General features: G+C 47.0%; 1 protein-coding gene across 1 annotated transcript in view; it reads right to left on the reverse strand.

Moving 5' to 3' along the window:
- Window positions 1-12146, reverse strand: part of hira (histone cell cycle regulator) — a 39889-nt gene that overhangs the window by 9816 nt on the left and 17927 nt on the right. Inside the window, exons 11-20 of the mRNA XM_022253149.2 lie at window positions 12034-12090; window positions 11696-11766; window positions 11434-11539; window positions 10480-10686; window positions 10086-10177; window positions 9237-9405; window positions 6977-7230; window positions 6159-6387; window positions 5447-5600; window positions 4802-4895 (exon numbers count right to left, since the gene is read on the reverse strand). Coding sequence (XP_022108841.2) covers window positions 4802-4895; window positions 5447-5600; window positions 6159-6387; window positions 6977-7230; window positions 9237-9405; window positions 10086-10177; window positions 10480-10686; window positions 11434-11539; window positions 11696-11766; window positions 12034-12090 — 1433 coding nt within the window. The remainder of the gene's footprint in view (window positions 1-4801; window positions 4896-5446; window positions 5601-6158; window positions 6388-6976; window positions 7231-9236; window positions 9406-10085; window positions 10178-10479; window positions 10687-11433; window positions 11540-11695; window positions 11767-12033; window positions 12091-12146) is intronic.

The following is a 12146-nucleotide window of genomic DNA, read 5'->3' on the forward strand; positions in this document are numbered from 1 at the left end:
GTTGCTGTCAGTTGCTGCAACAGGAACCCATGCACATGTAACAATTACCTGTATCAACAAAGGTAGGAATCCAATAAAGACCCCAGTCAAACGAACGGCAGCCATGACTGCGGGAGGGTAGCTGAATGAGCAGACAAAGGTATGTTTGCTAGAACCTTGGTACCATAGATAGTGCCTAGAAATTTGGGCATTGAAGGCACCTGCAAAGCATTAGTGTCAGACCCAAGGGGATGGGGGCAGTGTCAAAGTTCCCTCTGGTCTATGTCCCAAGCCCTGCCCGTGAAGACTGAGTAGGCAGAGCAGGATTTGACTGGGGCACTGAAAATCGGCGAGGGAAGGAGGACCAGCACTGTTCCATTGTATCTCCTCCAAATCCTTCACGACCACCAGTAAGTGCTGGACAACAGGGGAAAATGCTGTCAAGACGTAAAGGAAGGTACTCCGACAAGCTATGAACAATGAAAAGGTCGGAGGCTGGAGAAAACTCCATGCGGCCCAGATATATGAGGGTTTGACTCTCTTTATCGAGCAAGGAATCATTGCCGGAAGACTAGTGAAGTCGGGTGGAAGTTGCACCTTGTGACAATGAACAGCTCCAGCACATGCGGATGTTGGTGAAGCATTTCTGGAGAATGAAAAGTGAGCCACAGACGTTCCTCTATTGAAGGACTCCAATTGTTTTACCGCATGCATGGGGAATTAAGGTCTGAGCATATGCATCCGGCTAAAGTGAGAAAAAGCTTAGTCTCAAATGGAGCATCCATCAACAATACAAGTATTAGTCACCAATGTTGGTCCTGCCTAATGGGGACAAATTTAATCCCACTTTTCCCACTGTCAGGACCCGCAGAACTGTGAACATGAGAAACTACTCCGATATTCCAAATTATTTTCTGACAAACGCAAGTATAAATTTAAAAATCGGACAAACCCTGCCGAGTATACCTCTTCATATCAATCACACGGGTGTACTCCGAGGAGGAAACCCAAGACCATTCATACCCAATCTTGCGGCTGAAGGTAGACCAACTCTCGTCGGACCTCATAACGGTGACAGTAAATAAATTTGGACACACCCACATCAGAGGATCTCGCATTTGGAGTCTACTACTGTGTAAAGTTTGGTGAATTTGGATGCCTAAAATGTGGATGTGCATTGGAGGAAGCAACTGTAGCACAAAATCCAAATGACATAGCCACCAGGGCAGGCCCAGAAATGGAGGACAGTCTGCCCGTGGCTTGCTGTTGATGAGTACACTGCTAGGTTTCGCAATGACAAAGCCTCAGACAGCAGTGGGATCAGGCGTGTGAAGGTCATAAGGGGTCTGCGGGCATAGTGCAGAACTATCTCCCGCATGTTCAGTGTAAGTTTACACCCGGTAGGGTGCTCATACCTAGACTAAGTCGTATTCACAGGAACAGCCCAGGGAGTGAAGGAGAGTCGGATGGGATAATGCACTTCTCCGTTTCTCGGCTAAGCATTCCCAACGCTGGTCAGGCGCAGATACCTAGCATAACAAAAGGAGTTGTTTCAGCCACGGCTCACGCTGAGTGTACGTGACTTGGTGTCGTATTCACCAGAGGCCACCCCAGAAGACAATGTAGGGTGGCCCGGTAAACGGTAGCAACATGCTCTACGTCTGAATGCACGCAAAGCATAGTTGGCTGAGGCACAGACATAGCGATTAATCACTTCGTGCCGGGGCATTTTTCAACGTTGATGATGCTGGGCCGGCATGACTATCATTTTTTCCGTTTTCAAAATCCTTCAAAAATTCATCATTCCATTTAACGGTCGTTTATAGCCGCACCAAGTAATCTTTAGGCACTACTCTAAGTTGACAGGTGACCTTAATTAACGCCCGAGTATTTCAGCCAGGCCTGCAGCCTTGTAAACAGAGCCCAGATTGTGCAGTGTTATACAACTGTCTTTTGTTCACGAACCTGGCTCAGTGCACTGCTGACCTCTTTTCAATAGGGGCCAGATTAGCATGCAGTGGTGCTGTGTGGCTCATCGCTGCGGTGGTGGAGCGCTTTTGTCCCCGGTGGTAGTCCGCTTGCTCTCAATGCCCCAAACCCTGGTATACGGTTTCAAAACAACGCTGGATTATCACCACTTTTGGGAGTGAAAAGTGCCGGTAATGCCCAGCAGCCTGGTCTTTTGTTCAGAGTACGGTCTTTTGTTACAGGGCCCTGTTTCCTTTGTCCGAGTTCGAAAACCCCGGCCACGCATATAAACCATACGGCTCTGATTTCGGAGTCCCCGGCAGGTAGTGGTTAACAGTGTACAGAGGTCTCAGGAGCAAAGCACACCAGCTATCTGCGTTGTGGTCTGCCTCGTGCCTGCGTTACCCCTATCATGTCCACTGGGGCCACATTGGCTACGGCAGGGGGTGGCCCGGTAGCATGTACATTTGTACATTGTAGCATCTACTCACGCCAGAATGCCCCAAATAAAGAACGACTGAGGGCAGTGGTTGAAGGCATAAGGCGCTCAGTAAGCCTCTTGGTTGGAAGAAAGCACCCGAGAGTCATCCTACTGAACTGGAGCTGGAGAACAACAAGCGGGCACAGTGACTCCCAGAAGGGGATCAGCAATAAAGGCAGGCCGAAAGCCCTAACGTTGGAGTACGTCTATCGTTTTTTTTGTTTTTTGTTCTGTGGGTTTTTTTTACCACAGTGGTTGGGTGAGAAGTTGTTGCCAGAAAGCAACCGCAAAGGGCAAGGAAACACTTGCCAAGAAGCAACCCAAACAGTCGAGCAGGCCACGCCCAGTCAAACTCGACTGTGAGGAGTTCAAATTCTACAGGTACTGCAAGCGTTGGGGCCTGGCTGCAATAGGGGGAGCCTGAAAGCCCCAATGACGGAGTAGGCCCAAGGACTCAGTGTCCCCGAATGAAGAACGGACCAGAGCGGGCCCAGTCCTGGATGCTAACAGATCTCAATCCGAACAGAAACAGGCTAAAGCCGCCATCTTTTCAGTCACAGTGGTTGGGTGAGACGCCATTGCCGGAAGCCAACCAACCTCAAAGGATAAGGGAACACTAGGCGAGAAGAGACCCAACAAATCCAGCAAACTCGATGGTGGAGAGTTTAAGTTCCACAGCCACCGCAAGCTGTGAGGACCTGGCAGCAACCACATGCAATGTACAGCGCTGCTCTATGGTGAAGAAGCTGCCCGTAATGACCGAACAGCGTTCTCTCAAACAGCAAAGCGCCAGGACCCATCCCTATTCGTTGACGTAAGGGACGACTTGAATGCGCTCCCACCATTGGGGAGTTAAGCGTGAGACGTGCTCACAAGAAAAGACTTACAGACAACGGTGAACCAACACCAGGAGCCAAGCTGACTGCATGGTGCCAAGTTACGTCCCGAGCTGCCTGCGTAAGGGGCGTACTCGCATGCACTCCAATCGAGGAGGAGCGGAAGCGGGCTGAACACGTTGCTTGAAACTAGAAGCCGTCCGTAAGGTGAGATGCGCTCACTGGAAAACCCCTGCAGATAACGGCTCACCAATACCGGGGAGCTGAGCCAACTGCAGGGTGCCGAGTCATGCCCTGAGCTGCCTGCGTAAGGGGCGTATTCGCACGTGCTCAGAACACGGAGGAGCGGAAGCAGGCCAGACACGTTGATCAATGCTCGAAGAGGGCAGTGGGGTGAATCTCCCTCACCAGAGAAATCCCTGCGCTTCGGCAGCACAGAGTTCTGTTACGGTGTGCCAAGCAGACCCGCAAATGGCAAACTCAACTTTGGCAGTAGTGGAGCGGGATCGAATCAGAGATACCGGATCTCAGGGCCTGCGGGCGTGAGGCGTAAGTACCAGATACCACACCAGTACCACTGCTACGAGTTCACGAATACCATTCGATGAATGAAGAGTGAACTTGTGTGCTCAACAGTACAGTACTAGAGCAAATAAGGGTATCGCAAGGCCATACCCCGGACCGGCCAATGGGAGGGAATATTTAACCATGCACAGTCCTATTCCCTGGCTTAGCAAGGACCGAAACCAACGCACCACTGTCCTTACTAATTAAGTGATCCCTGGCCCGCAAGCGGGCAAATATCTCAAAGTGGGGTGAAGACTAACTCAAATTTCCCTCCGGTTCTCGATTATCTAATACACAGAATACACAGAGAGAAAAACCAGGGATGCCGAAATATATGGTACTTATGAAAAATCGACAAGCAAATTTTAGAAATATCAAAAAACCAGAAATGCCGAAATACACGGATATTTGAAAAACAACAAGCAAAATATCCGAAAATAACAAAACAACTGATTTCAATATAACTAATCACATTATAAACAAGAATGCCACAACTGGGGCGAATCATAGAATATAAACAAGCAAGCAAAATGAATACACACACATACTCAATATATTCTGAAGCAATGGAAATATATTTAACCAAAAACAATAGCGCCACCTGGCGAACGGGTCAATACAAGGTCAGTCTGCCACCTGCACAAGACTGAAAAGAAAACAGTAAAATATCCAGAAATAAATGACACAACAGTTAGAACAAACAAACCAAGGTGATCGAGGAATAACACTGAAACACGCGTTAGCAAAGAAAAAACTCCCAAAAATTCGGAGCCGGAACAATACGTTCCAAAAAGTAATGGCGCTAAGAAAACGAGGATGAACATGGCCGACACCTTTGCGGGGGCGAGTGAGTGGGGGCGAACTATTGGTGATCGAGAATTTAACGAATGGAAGTAATGGACAAGGAAATAATGCATATGCATTGGTAATCTGCGTAGGTTGCAGGCAGTAGACTGAATGTGTTCTGCACCTGTTTCCAGTGACGATTATTCCTCGGCTGGTCAGTACAGCTTCCCACACCATCTCACTGTCTCTGCTACCTCGAAGTTTGTGCACAGTGGTCCCTGGGAAAGAAAACAGACAAGAAAAAAACAGAACAAAAAATGAGCAGTTCAGTAAGACTTGTTCAGGTAAACCTACATGTTGTGTAAAAAGTATTTGTCAAGTGGCAAAATCCTCTTTTCAAGTTTTACAGGACTCTAATGGGAGGTCAGGCTTAGTTCTTTCTTCTTAATTCTTTCTCAAAAGGGTGGCAGAATTGAAACTGGTTTCTCAATATGATGCCAAGATTTTTTTCCAGATAAGGATCAGATGGCAGCAGCAAAAGATATTGCAGTTTTATCCTAACTCCTTTGCTGCTCACACCCAATGATTTTCTTTAACCATTTGCCGCCAGGGATTGCAGTTTTGGACACGTATTCTTTATATGTGTGGCCGGGGTCTCCGAAATCGGACAAAGGTAACTGGGCCTTGTAACAAAAGACTGAAGTCCGAATTAGCAGGGAACCACTCACAAGTAGTATACACAGTGTGCTACCTAAGCATGTATTTCCACTGCTTGAAAAAGTTTCCATACTTCAATCCATGAAGACGGTTCAAGTTGTTTCAGACTTACCCCCAACGGTGACATTGTTCTCAAGTTCCACCACCAGTTCTGGTTCATTGGACCCGCTCCGCTGAGGGATTTTGAACTCTGTGTTTTTCGGCGTCGGTGGAATAGGGATCTTAATCGAGGGCTTTGATAGTCTACTTGTCGCTTCACTCACACCCTAGACAGAATCAATGGTGAAACGCATTATCCAAAGCTAATTGAACAGTTAGATGGAGTATTCCAGTAGGGAAAACGTCCTGAAGTTGTGGCTTAGGCTTAGAAAGAAATGTCCATGTATAGGAAGCCACTTGCTTGCGGCTGTGGCCACTTCCTATAGACTCTTGTTACTTCAAGCCACAGCCTCTTGGTTTGGACAAGGCCCAAGACCAGCCTTGTTCAATCATGCCCAGCAACCATCGTCAACCAAAAATTTGTCTGGTATCCGGGATACATTTTGTGCACAGGTTACAAGGGAAAATGAACCAGAGATTGACGAGTGATCGCTGACAGAATTTGGCAACAGACTATGGTTAATGTTTGGGTTCTTTATTCATCTTTAATCTCCAATGACCTTCAACCTCTGGCATAAAGAGCCGGAGAACAACCAATGCACGATCCTCCCTTTGACCCTTGAAGTTGGGCTGACTAGTAACAATTCCCACACACTCAAGCAATTAGCCAGAACTTTGGCCATATATTCAATCTCCGAAGTTAATGATCTTAGCTCCAGACTCACTGCAGTGCCTGCGACTGTCACTGTAGCCGCTGGTGCTGTGCTCGCTGCGTTTGCTGCAGCAGCAGCCGCGGCAGCGGCCGCAGCGGCTGCTGCTATCCTGGCCTGGGTCCTGTACTCCCTTCTGGGCTTCTTGATGACGGCCTTGTCCGGGATAATGTCTTTCCTCTTGGGAGTGGTTGAAAGGGTGGTGCGCGGAGGGGCGGTGACCGTGCTGGTCAGAGTTGTTGATCTGGGTGCATTGTTAAATTGCCAAAAAAAAAAGCGCCAAACTGAGACCAGATTCAACAAAATGAGTTTTAAGGACTTTGAAAGGACGCACGTCTTTAGCTTGCATTAGAAGCAACACTATTTTCCCATTTTGATGTATCACTCCTTTTGATATCTGCCAGTGAAAACCGCCACAAGTTAAAAACTGATATCCACTGGACAGGATTTTTTTCAGAGGCATATAACTCTGAAGTAGCTCAGGTGCCTTGACTCAAATGAAGTCACATTGACTTTTTTCCCCCTGATTCAAGGTTAATACTGGGGACTTATTTTCTAGACGCGGAGACAAGATTTCACTTCATTTTTCATCGGAAACTGATTGTCAATTCCCCCGAAATGAATATTGAAACCATGCCTTCAGTAATGAGAAACCTGTATTGTTCAGTTTGGAATCTCATTGAAAATGGAGATTGTGTGGATGATAACATAGTTGGTTCATATCAGTATGCATTGTGAAAGATTATTTTAAAGGCCTGCAACTGAAAACTGGTTTTGATGGTTTAGACCATTTGTGGTTTGGAGAATGGCAGTAGAGATGGAATTATTCTTACGCGGCAGCTGCGGCGGCTTCGGCACACGCCGCTGCGGCTGCGGCAGAGGCCATGGCAGCGATGTTGGTGACAGCCGGCTGGGAGGCTCCAGAGCCCTCTGCTACAGGTGACGACACTTTTTCGGCCAGGCGGGCCTCGCTGGCCGGCTTGGCAGGGTCAGGCGGGCGGGCGTCGTCTGCCTGCTTGGCTTTTTCCGACAGTCTGGCTTCGCTGGCCGGCTTCTGGGTGAACCTACTGTCCAGTGCTGAAATAGGCTGGAAAGCAAAAACAAAATGACACACGTAAAGAGAAAAACAAAATTCAACATAACTTTCAACTGGAAAATGCTTGTTTTTCTGTCACTGCATCTCAATCAATCTCAGCAGTTGGTAAGTCCTCAATGCTTTCTAAAAGATCCGTACTAAGTCTTATCTCAAACCCTGAGCAATGTGACCTATGCACAACACAGTAGGCCCCAGCAATATGACCTCTGCACAACACAGTAGGCCCCAGCAATATGACCTCTGCACAACACAGTAGGCCCCAGCAATATGACCTCTGCACAACACAGTAGGCCCCAGCAATGTGACCTATGCACAATACAGTATGCCCCAGCAATATGACCTCTGCACAACACAGTAGGCCCCAGCAATATGACCTCTGCACAACACAGTAGGCCCCAGCAATGTGACCTATGCACAACACAGTAGGCCCCAGCAATATGACCTCTGCACAACACAGTAGGCCCCAGCAATATGACCTCTGCACAACACAGTATGCCCCAGCAATATGACCTCTGCACAACACAGTATGCCCCAGCAATATGACCTCTGCACAACACAGTAGGCCCCAGCAATATGACCTATGCACAACACAGTAGGCCCCAGCAATGTGACCTATGCACAACACAGTAGGCCCCAGCAATATGACCTATGCACAACACAGTAGGCCCCAGCAATATGACTTCTGCACAACACAGTAGGCCCCAGCAATATGACCTGTGCACAACACAGTAGGCCCCAGCAATATGACCTCTGCACAACACAGTAGGCCCCAGCAATATGACCTCTGCACAACACAGTAGGCCCCAGCAATATGACCTCTGCACAACACAGTAGGCCCCAGCAATATGACCTCTGCACAACACAGTAGGCCCCAGCAATATGACCTCTGCACAACACAGTAGGCCCCAGCAATGTGACCAATGCACAACACAGTAGGCCCCAGCAATGTGACCTATGCACAACACAGTAGGCCCCAGCAATGTGACCTATGCACAACACAGTAGGCCCCAGCAATATGACCTATGCACAACACAGTAGGCCCCAGCAATATGACCTATGCACAACACAGTAGGCCCCAGCAATATGACCTATGCACAACACAGTAGGCCCCAGCAATATGACCTATGCACAACACAGTAGGCCCCAACAATATGACCTATGCACAACACAGTAGGCCCCAGCAATATGACCTATGCACAACACAGTAGGCCCCAGCAATATGACCTATGCACAACACAGTAGGCCCCAGCAATGTGACCTATGCACAACACAGTATGCCCCAGCAATATGACCTCTGCACAACACAGTAGGCCCCAGCAATATGACCTCTGCACAACACAGTAGGCCCCAGCAATATGACCTATGCACAACACAGTAGGCCCCAGCAATATGACCTATGCACAACACAGTAGGCCCCAACAATGTGACCTATGCACAACACAGTAGGCCCCAACAATGTGACCTATGCACAACACAGTAGGCCCCAACAATGGTTATTCAAAAAACAAGATTTATATCTGGCCTATGAGTTGATATAGTCAACTATAATACATTCACTCGTTATCATCTACAGTGGTCTAAATGTTACAGACATCAAGCGGGATTAATGCAAGTTGAAAATAGAAAATTTGGTTGGTCACTGCATCCCATCACAAGATGGGTGGGAATACATAAATGTGGTTGTGACATGGTGGACAAGTTACGACGATGCCGAGCCGTGCACGGCACTACGAGACAGAGTCTCGCGATGTTGACCTTTTTCCCACCATGCAACGAGCCTCCTCCGTCAATGGTCTGACGGTGTTGCGAATCATATTCCCTCGGGGAAAAAAATTCACTTCAACTTTGCGCCATTTCTCAAACTTGTTAATTCCACGGAACACCTTGAGCAAGATTTTGTGCCTCTTTCAGCCCTCCCCCGGGGGGATAAAAATGATTGCCGTGGGAACACTTAGAGACCCATTAGCAGGGAAATCCACACTTGTTTCTCCACTCACCACGCTGTTGCTGTCAATGTTGGTGACCCCTTCCATGGCCTCCGTCTTGACCGTGACCTTGCTCGGACCCTCGCTGAATACATTACTCGTCGTCTGGCCCTGCTGGCTGGCCGACGTGGGGCTGGTGAACAAACTCTGGCTGGCGCTAGGAAACGGCTTGGGGGCCACTCTGGTTGTACAAGGAAAGATAACCGATCAATTTTTGATCAACCAAGGAATGAAACTGAACTTTCTATCTTTAAAGAGCTGCATGTTAATCAAGCCCAAAGAGAAGGAGTGCAATATGAGTGAATGATTTTCAGGAAGGTCTCTAAAGCTTAGCCAATCCTGTTTCTGCTGAGTACTCCCTTATGGAATACAGTTAGAATCTGTCACATTCCTAATGAGAACACATCATTCTCCAGTAAACACTGCCTGGGAGGAACAGCATGCCAACTATTGAAACAGTTGTTTGGAAGAAGACAACATTTTCTATTTATCCGGGGTCATTCATGTCAAAAATATCAATAAAAAATTCACTGCAGAATGCCAATAATTTTGGGGAACGGAGAAACGTTGCCTACATCCAAACCTGGCTACCAGCTCTTGAGAATTAAAATCGTTTTTTTCCTATACGCCACAAATGAGCTCGTTCAAATACGAGTTCAATGGTACAGCAACAAACTCTCAGCAAAACTGACAAAACTGAGGTCTACGATGCTCTCTGTAACATCACGCTGTTCAGAAAACTCAATCAAATAATCGCCCTTCTCGCAAAACTCCAGACAACTGCTTTAAACTGTGAGTTAAATGCAAGACTGCCTCTCAAACAAAGAACATGAGGAGTCATGGAAATCAAAATCAAGGTACCCAAAGGTGGCCTGTTGAGGAGCGATGTACAGCGGCGTGATCCTCCGCCTACCGTCCGCAGTTCTGGTTTCAATCTGTTGACTCTTCACGTCCTAAACAGAAACGCAAACCATGGTTCCCGCATATTAAAATGCAGACTTTGTCTCACAAAAATTCAGTGTCTTTTCCTCAAGCCAGTTTGGAAATAAGGAGTAATCAACTTGAGTAACTGAATATTTGAATATACGACCTTCAATTCAATTGAATATTTGGTTATACCAAATTCTCACAAAAACAGAGACAAGATATACACAATATACACTTTTAGTGAACCTAAACAACTTGAAGGAAAGTCATTTTTGGTCTTCATGTTAGGTATACACGCATTCAGCTGACTTGGGCAACCGCAACTCACCAGTGGCTGGCCCTCGACGACGGGCACCTGGACGACAGGCTTGGTGGGCGTGGCCATCCTCTTCAGCTTGGCCGCCTGCTTCTCCCGAAGTTCCTTCTGCTGCTGCTGAAGTTTCAGCATGTCGGGGTTCTCGATGATCCGGCCGGCGAGGTTGGAAGAGCCAGAAGACAGGAGGCTCTTTCCGTAGACCTTCTCATGGAGGTTGACCTGCCAGATGCCAAGAGAGAGAGGAAGACGAGAATGAGCGAAGCTAATGTCATACCTCAAGGATATCAGACTTTTAAGGAAATGTAAAAGCAGATTCACAGGGGGGACTTTCTTTTAATAATCTAAGTATGATTAAAATTTTTGAAACATTTTTGGATAGAGAGGGAAAAGACTCCCGGACAGGTGTGAGAGGAAGTGAGAGTTATTGTCTTGGGTTGCTTTTATATAGGGAGCTCTTTGGCTAGAAATGGGTTTTCGTGGGGTACTCCATGGGTATTCATAGGTTACTCTTTGGACGCTTCTGTAAGTCCCATTGGTGCTCCACCGGTGCTCTAGGGGTGCTCATGAGGGTCTCTTTGCATGCTCCTGGGGTGCTCCTGGGATACTCCAATGGTGCACTTTGGGTGCTCCACAGGTGCATGATGGGTGCTGGTCATGTACTAGCTGGGCATGACTCTCAATTAAGAGGGTTCTTGGGCACTCACAAGGTGCTTTTAAAGTACTTTTTAAGGAACTTCGGCATGCTTCTTGGTTGTTCTTGGGAGAAAAAGTTCTAATCCCATCCACACCCTTGCAGAATCACACATTACCGAAAAATAAAGCACAAATGCTCAGACAAGTAGAAAATACTTGACACAGCATACGGACAGCTTAAACTCGTCAATAAATACCCATCTGTAACGAGTATTGGAACCTTGTTGAACAACCAACACTGTCTATAAAAGTAACCGCATTATGACTGGGTACCTTTTCGTCATTTGTGAGCTGATTGCCAACTTCCTCGCAGCTGAACTGGAAGTAACAGATGGTGCCATCAACAGAGCATGCCAACAACTCATCCCCTGATTGGCTCCTGGAATTCAAACACAAATAAATTTGCATATCAGGTGGATTTCACAACAAATCCACATTAATAATAGCACAATTCTCTTCAAAACATTAAACATTAAAACAAGAAGTTTGAAAGGAAGTTTTGTATTAATGAATATGACAGTATTTTGGGGCATACCAGGCAAGATCCATGATGGAGTTGTTGAAGACATCGTGGACTACCACCAGAGGGCGCTTTAATGCTGTCAACTGTGCGATAAAAGAAAATACCATTGTCAGTGCAATACTAAGTGAATTATGTACTTAAAGAAAATGTTACACCCATAAACATGATTAACTGATTAACTAACTGCAAAATGAAGCCTCTAAACAACTGGTTTTCTACGGATGAGTCCAACTTTCAAAAACTCTGATTGTACAGGGTTTAAATTCATTTGGGCAAGATCTTCCCAAATTAGGCTTTGGCCCTGCTTCACACATCAAGATACCTCTGCCATATTTTGGCTGGCTACCTACCCATATGGACACCGTCCTATCTCGACTACCGATGGCACAACATGTGTATGGCTGATGCTGCAGTGGGAAGACAAAAAAATGATGAGAGATGCTGAATCCCTGGTCCCCTGTGA

The sequence above is a fragment of the Acanthaster planci genome, linkage group LG09, assembly GCF_054643075.1.
Source record: "Acanthaster planci isolate LZ-2023a linkage group LG09, COTS_SCS, whole genome shotgun sequence".
Classification (NCBI taxonomy): Eukaryota; Metazoa; Echinodermata; class Asteroidea; order Valvatida; family Acanthasteridae; genus Acanthaster; species Acanthaster planci.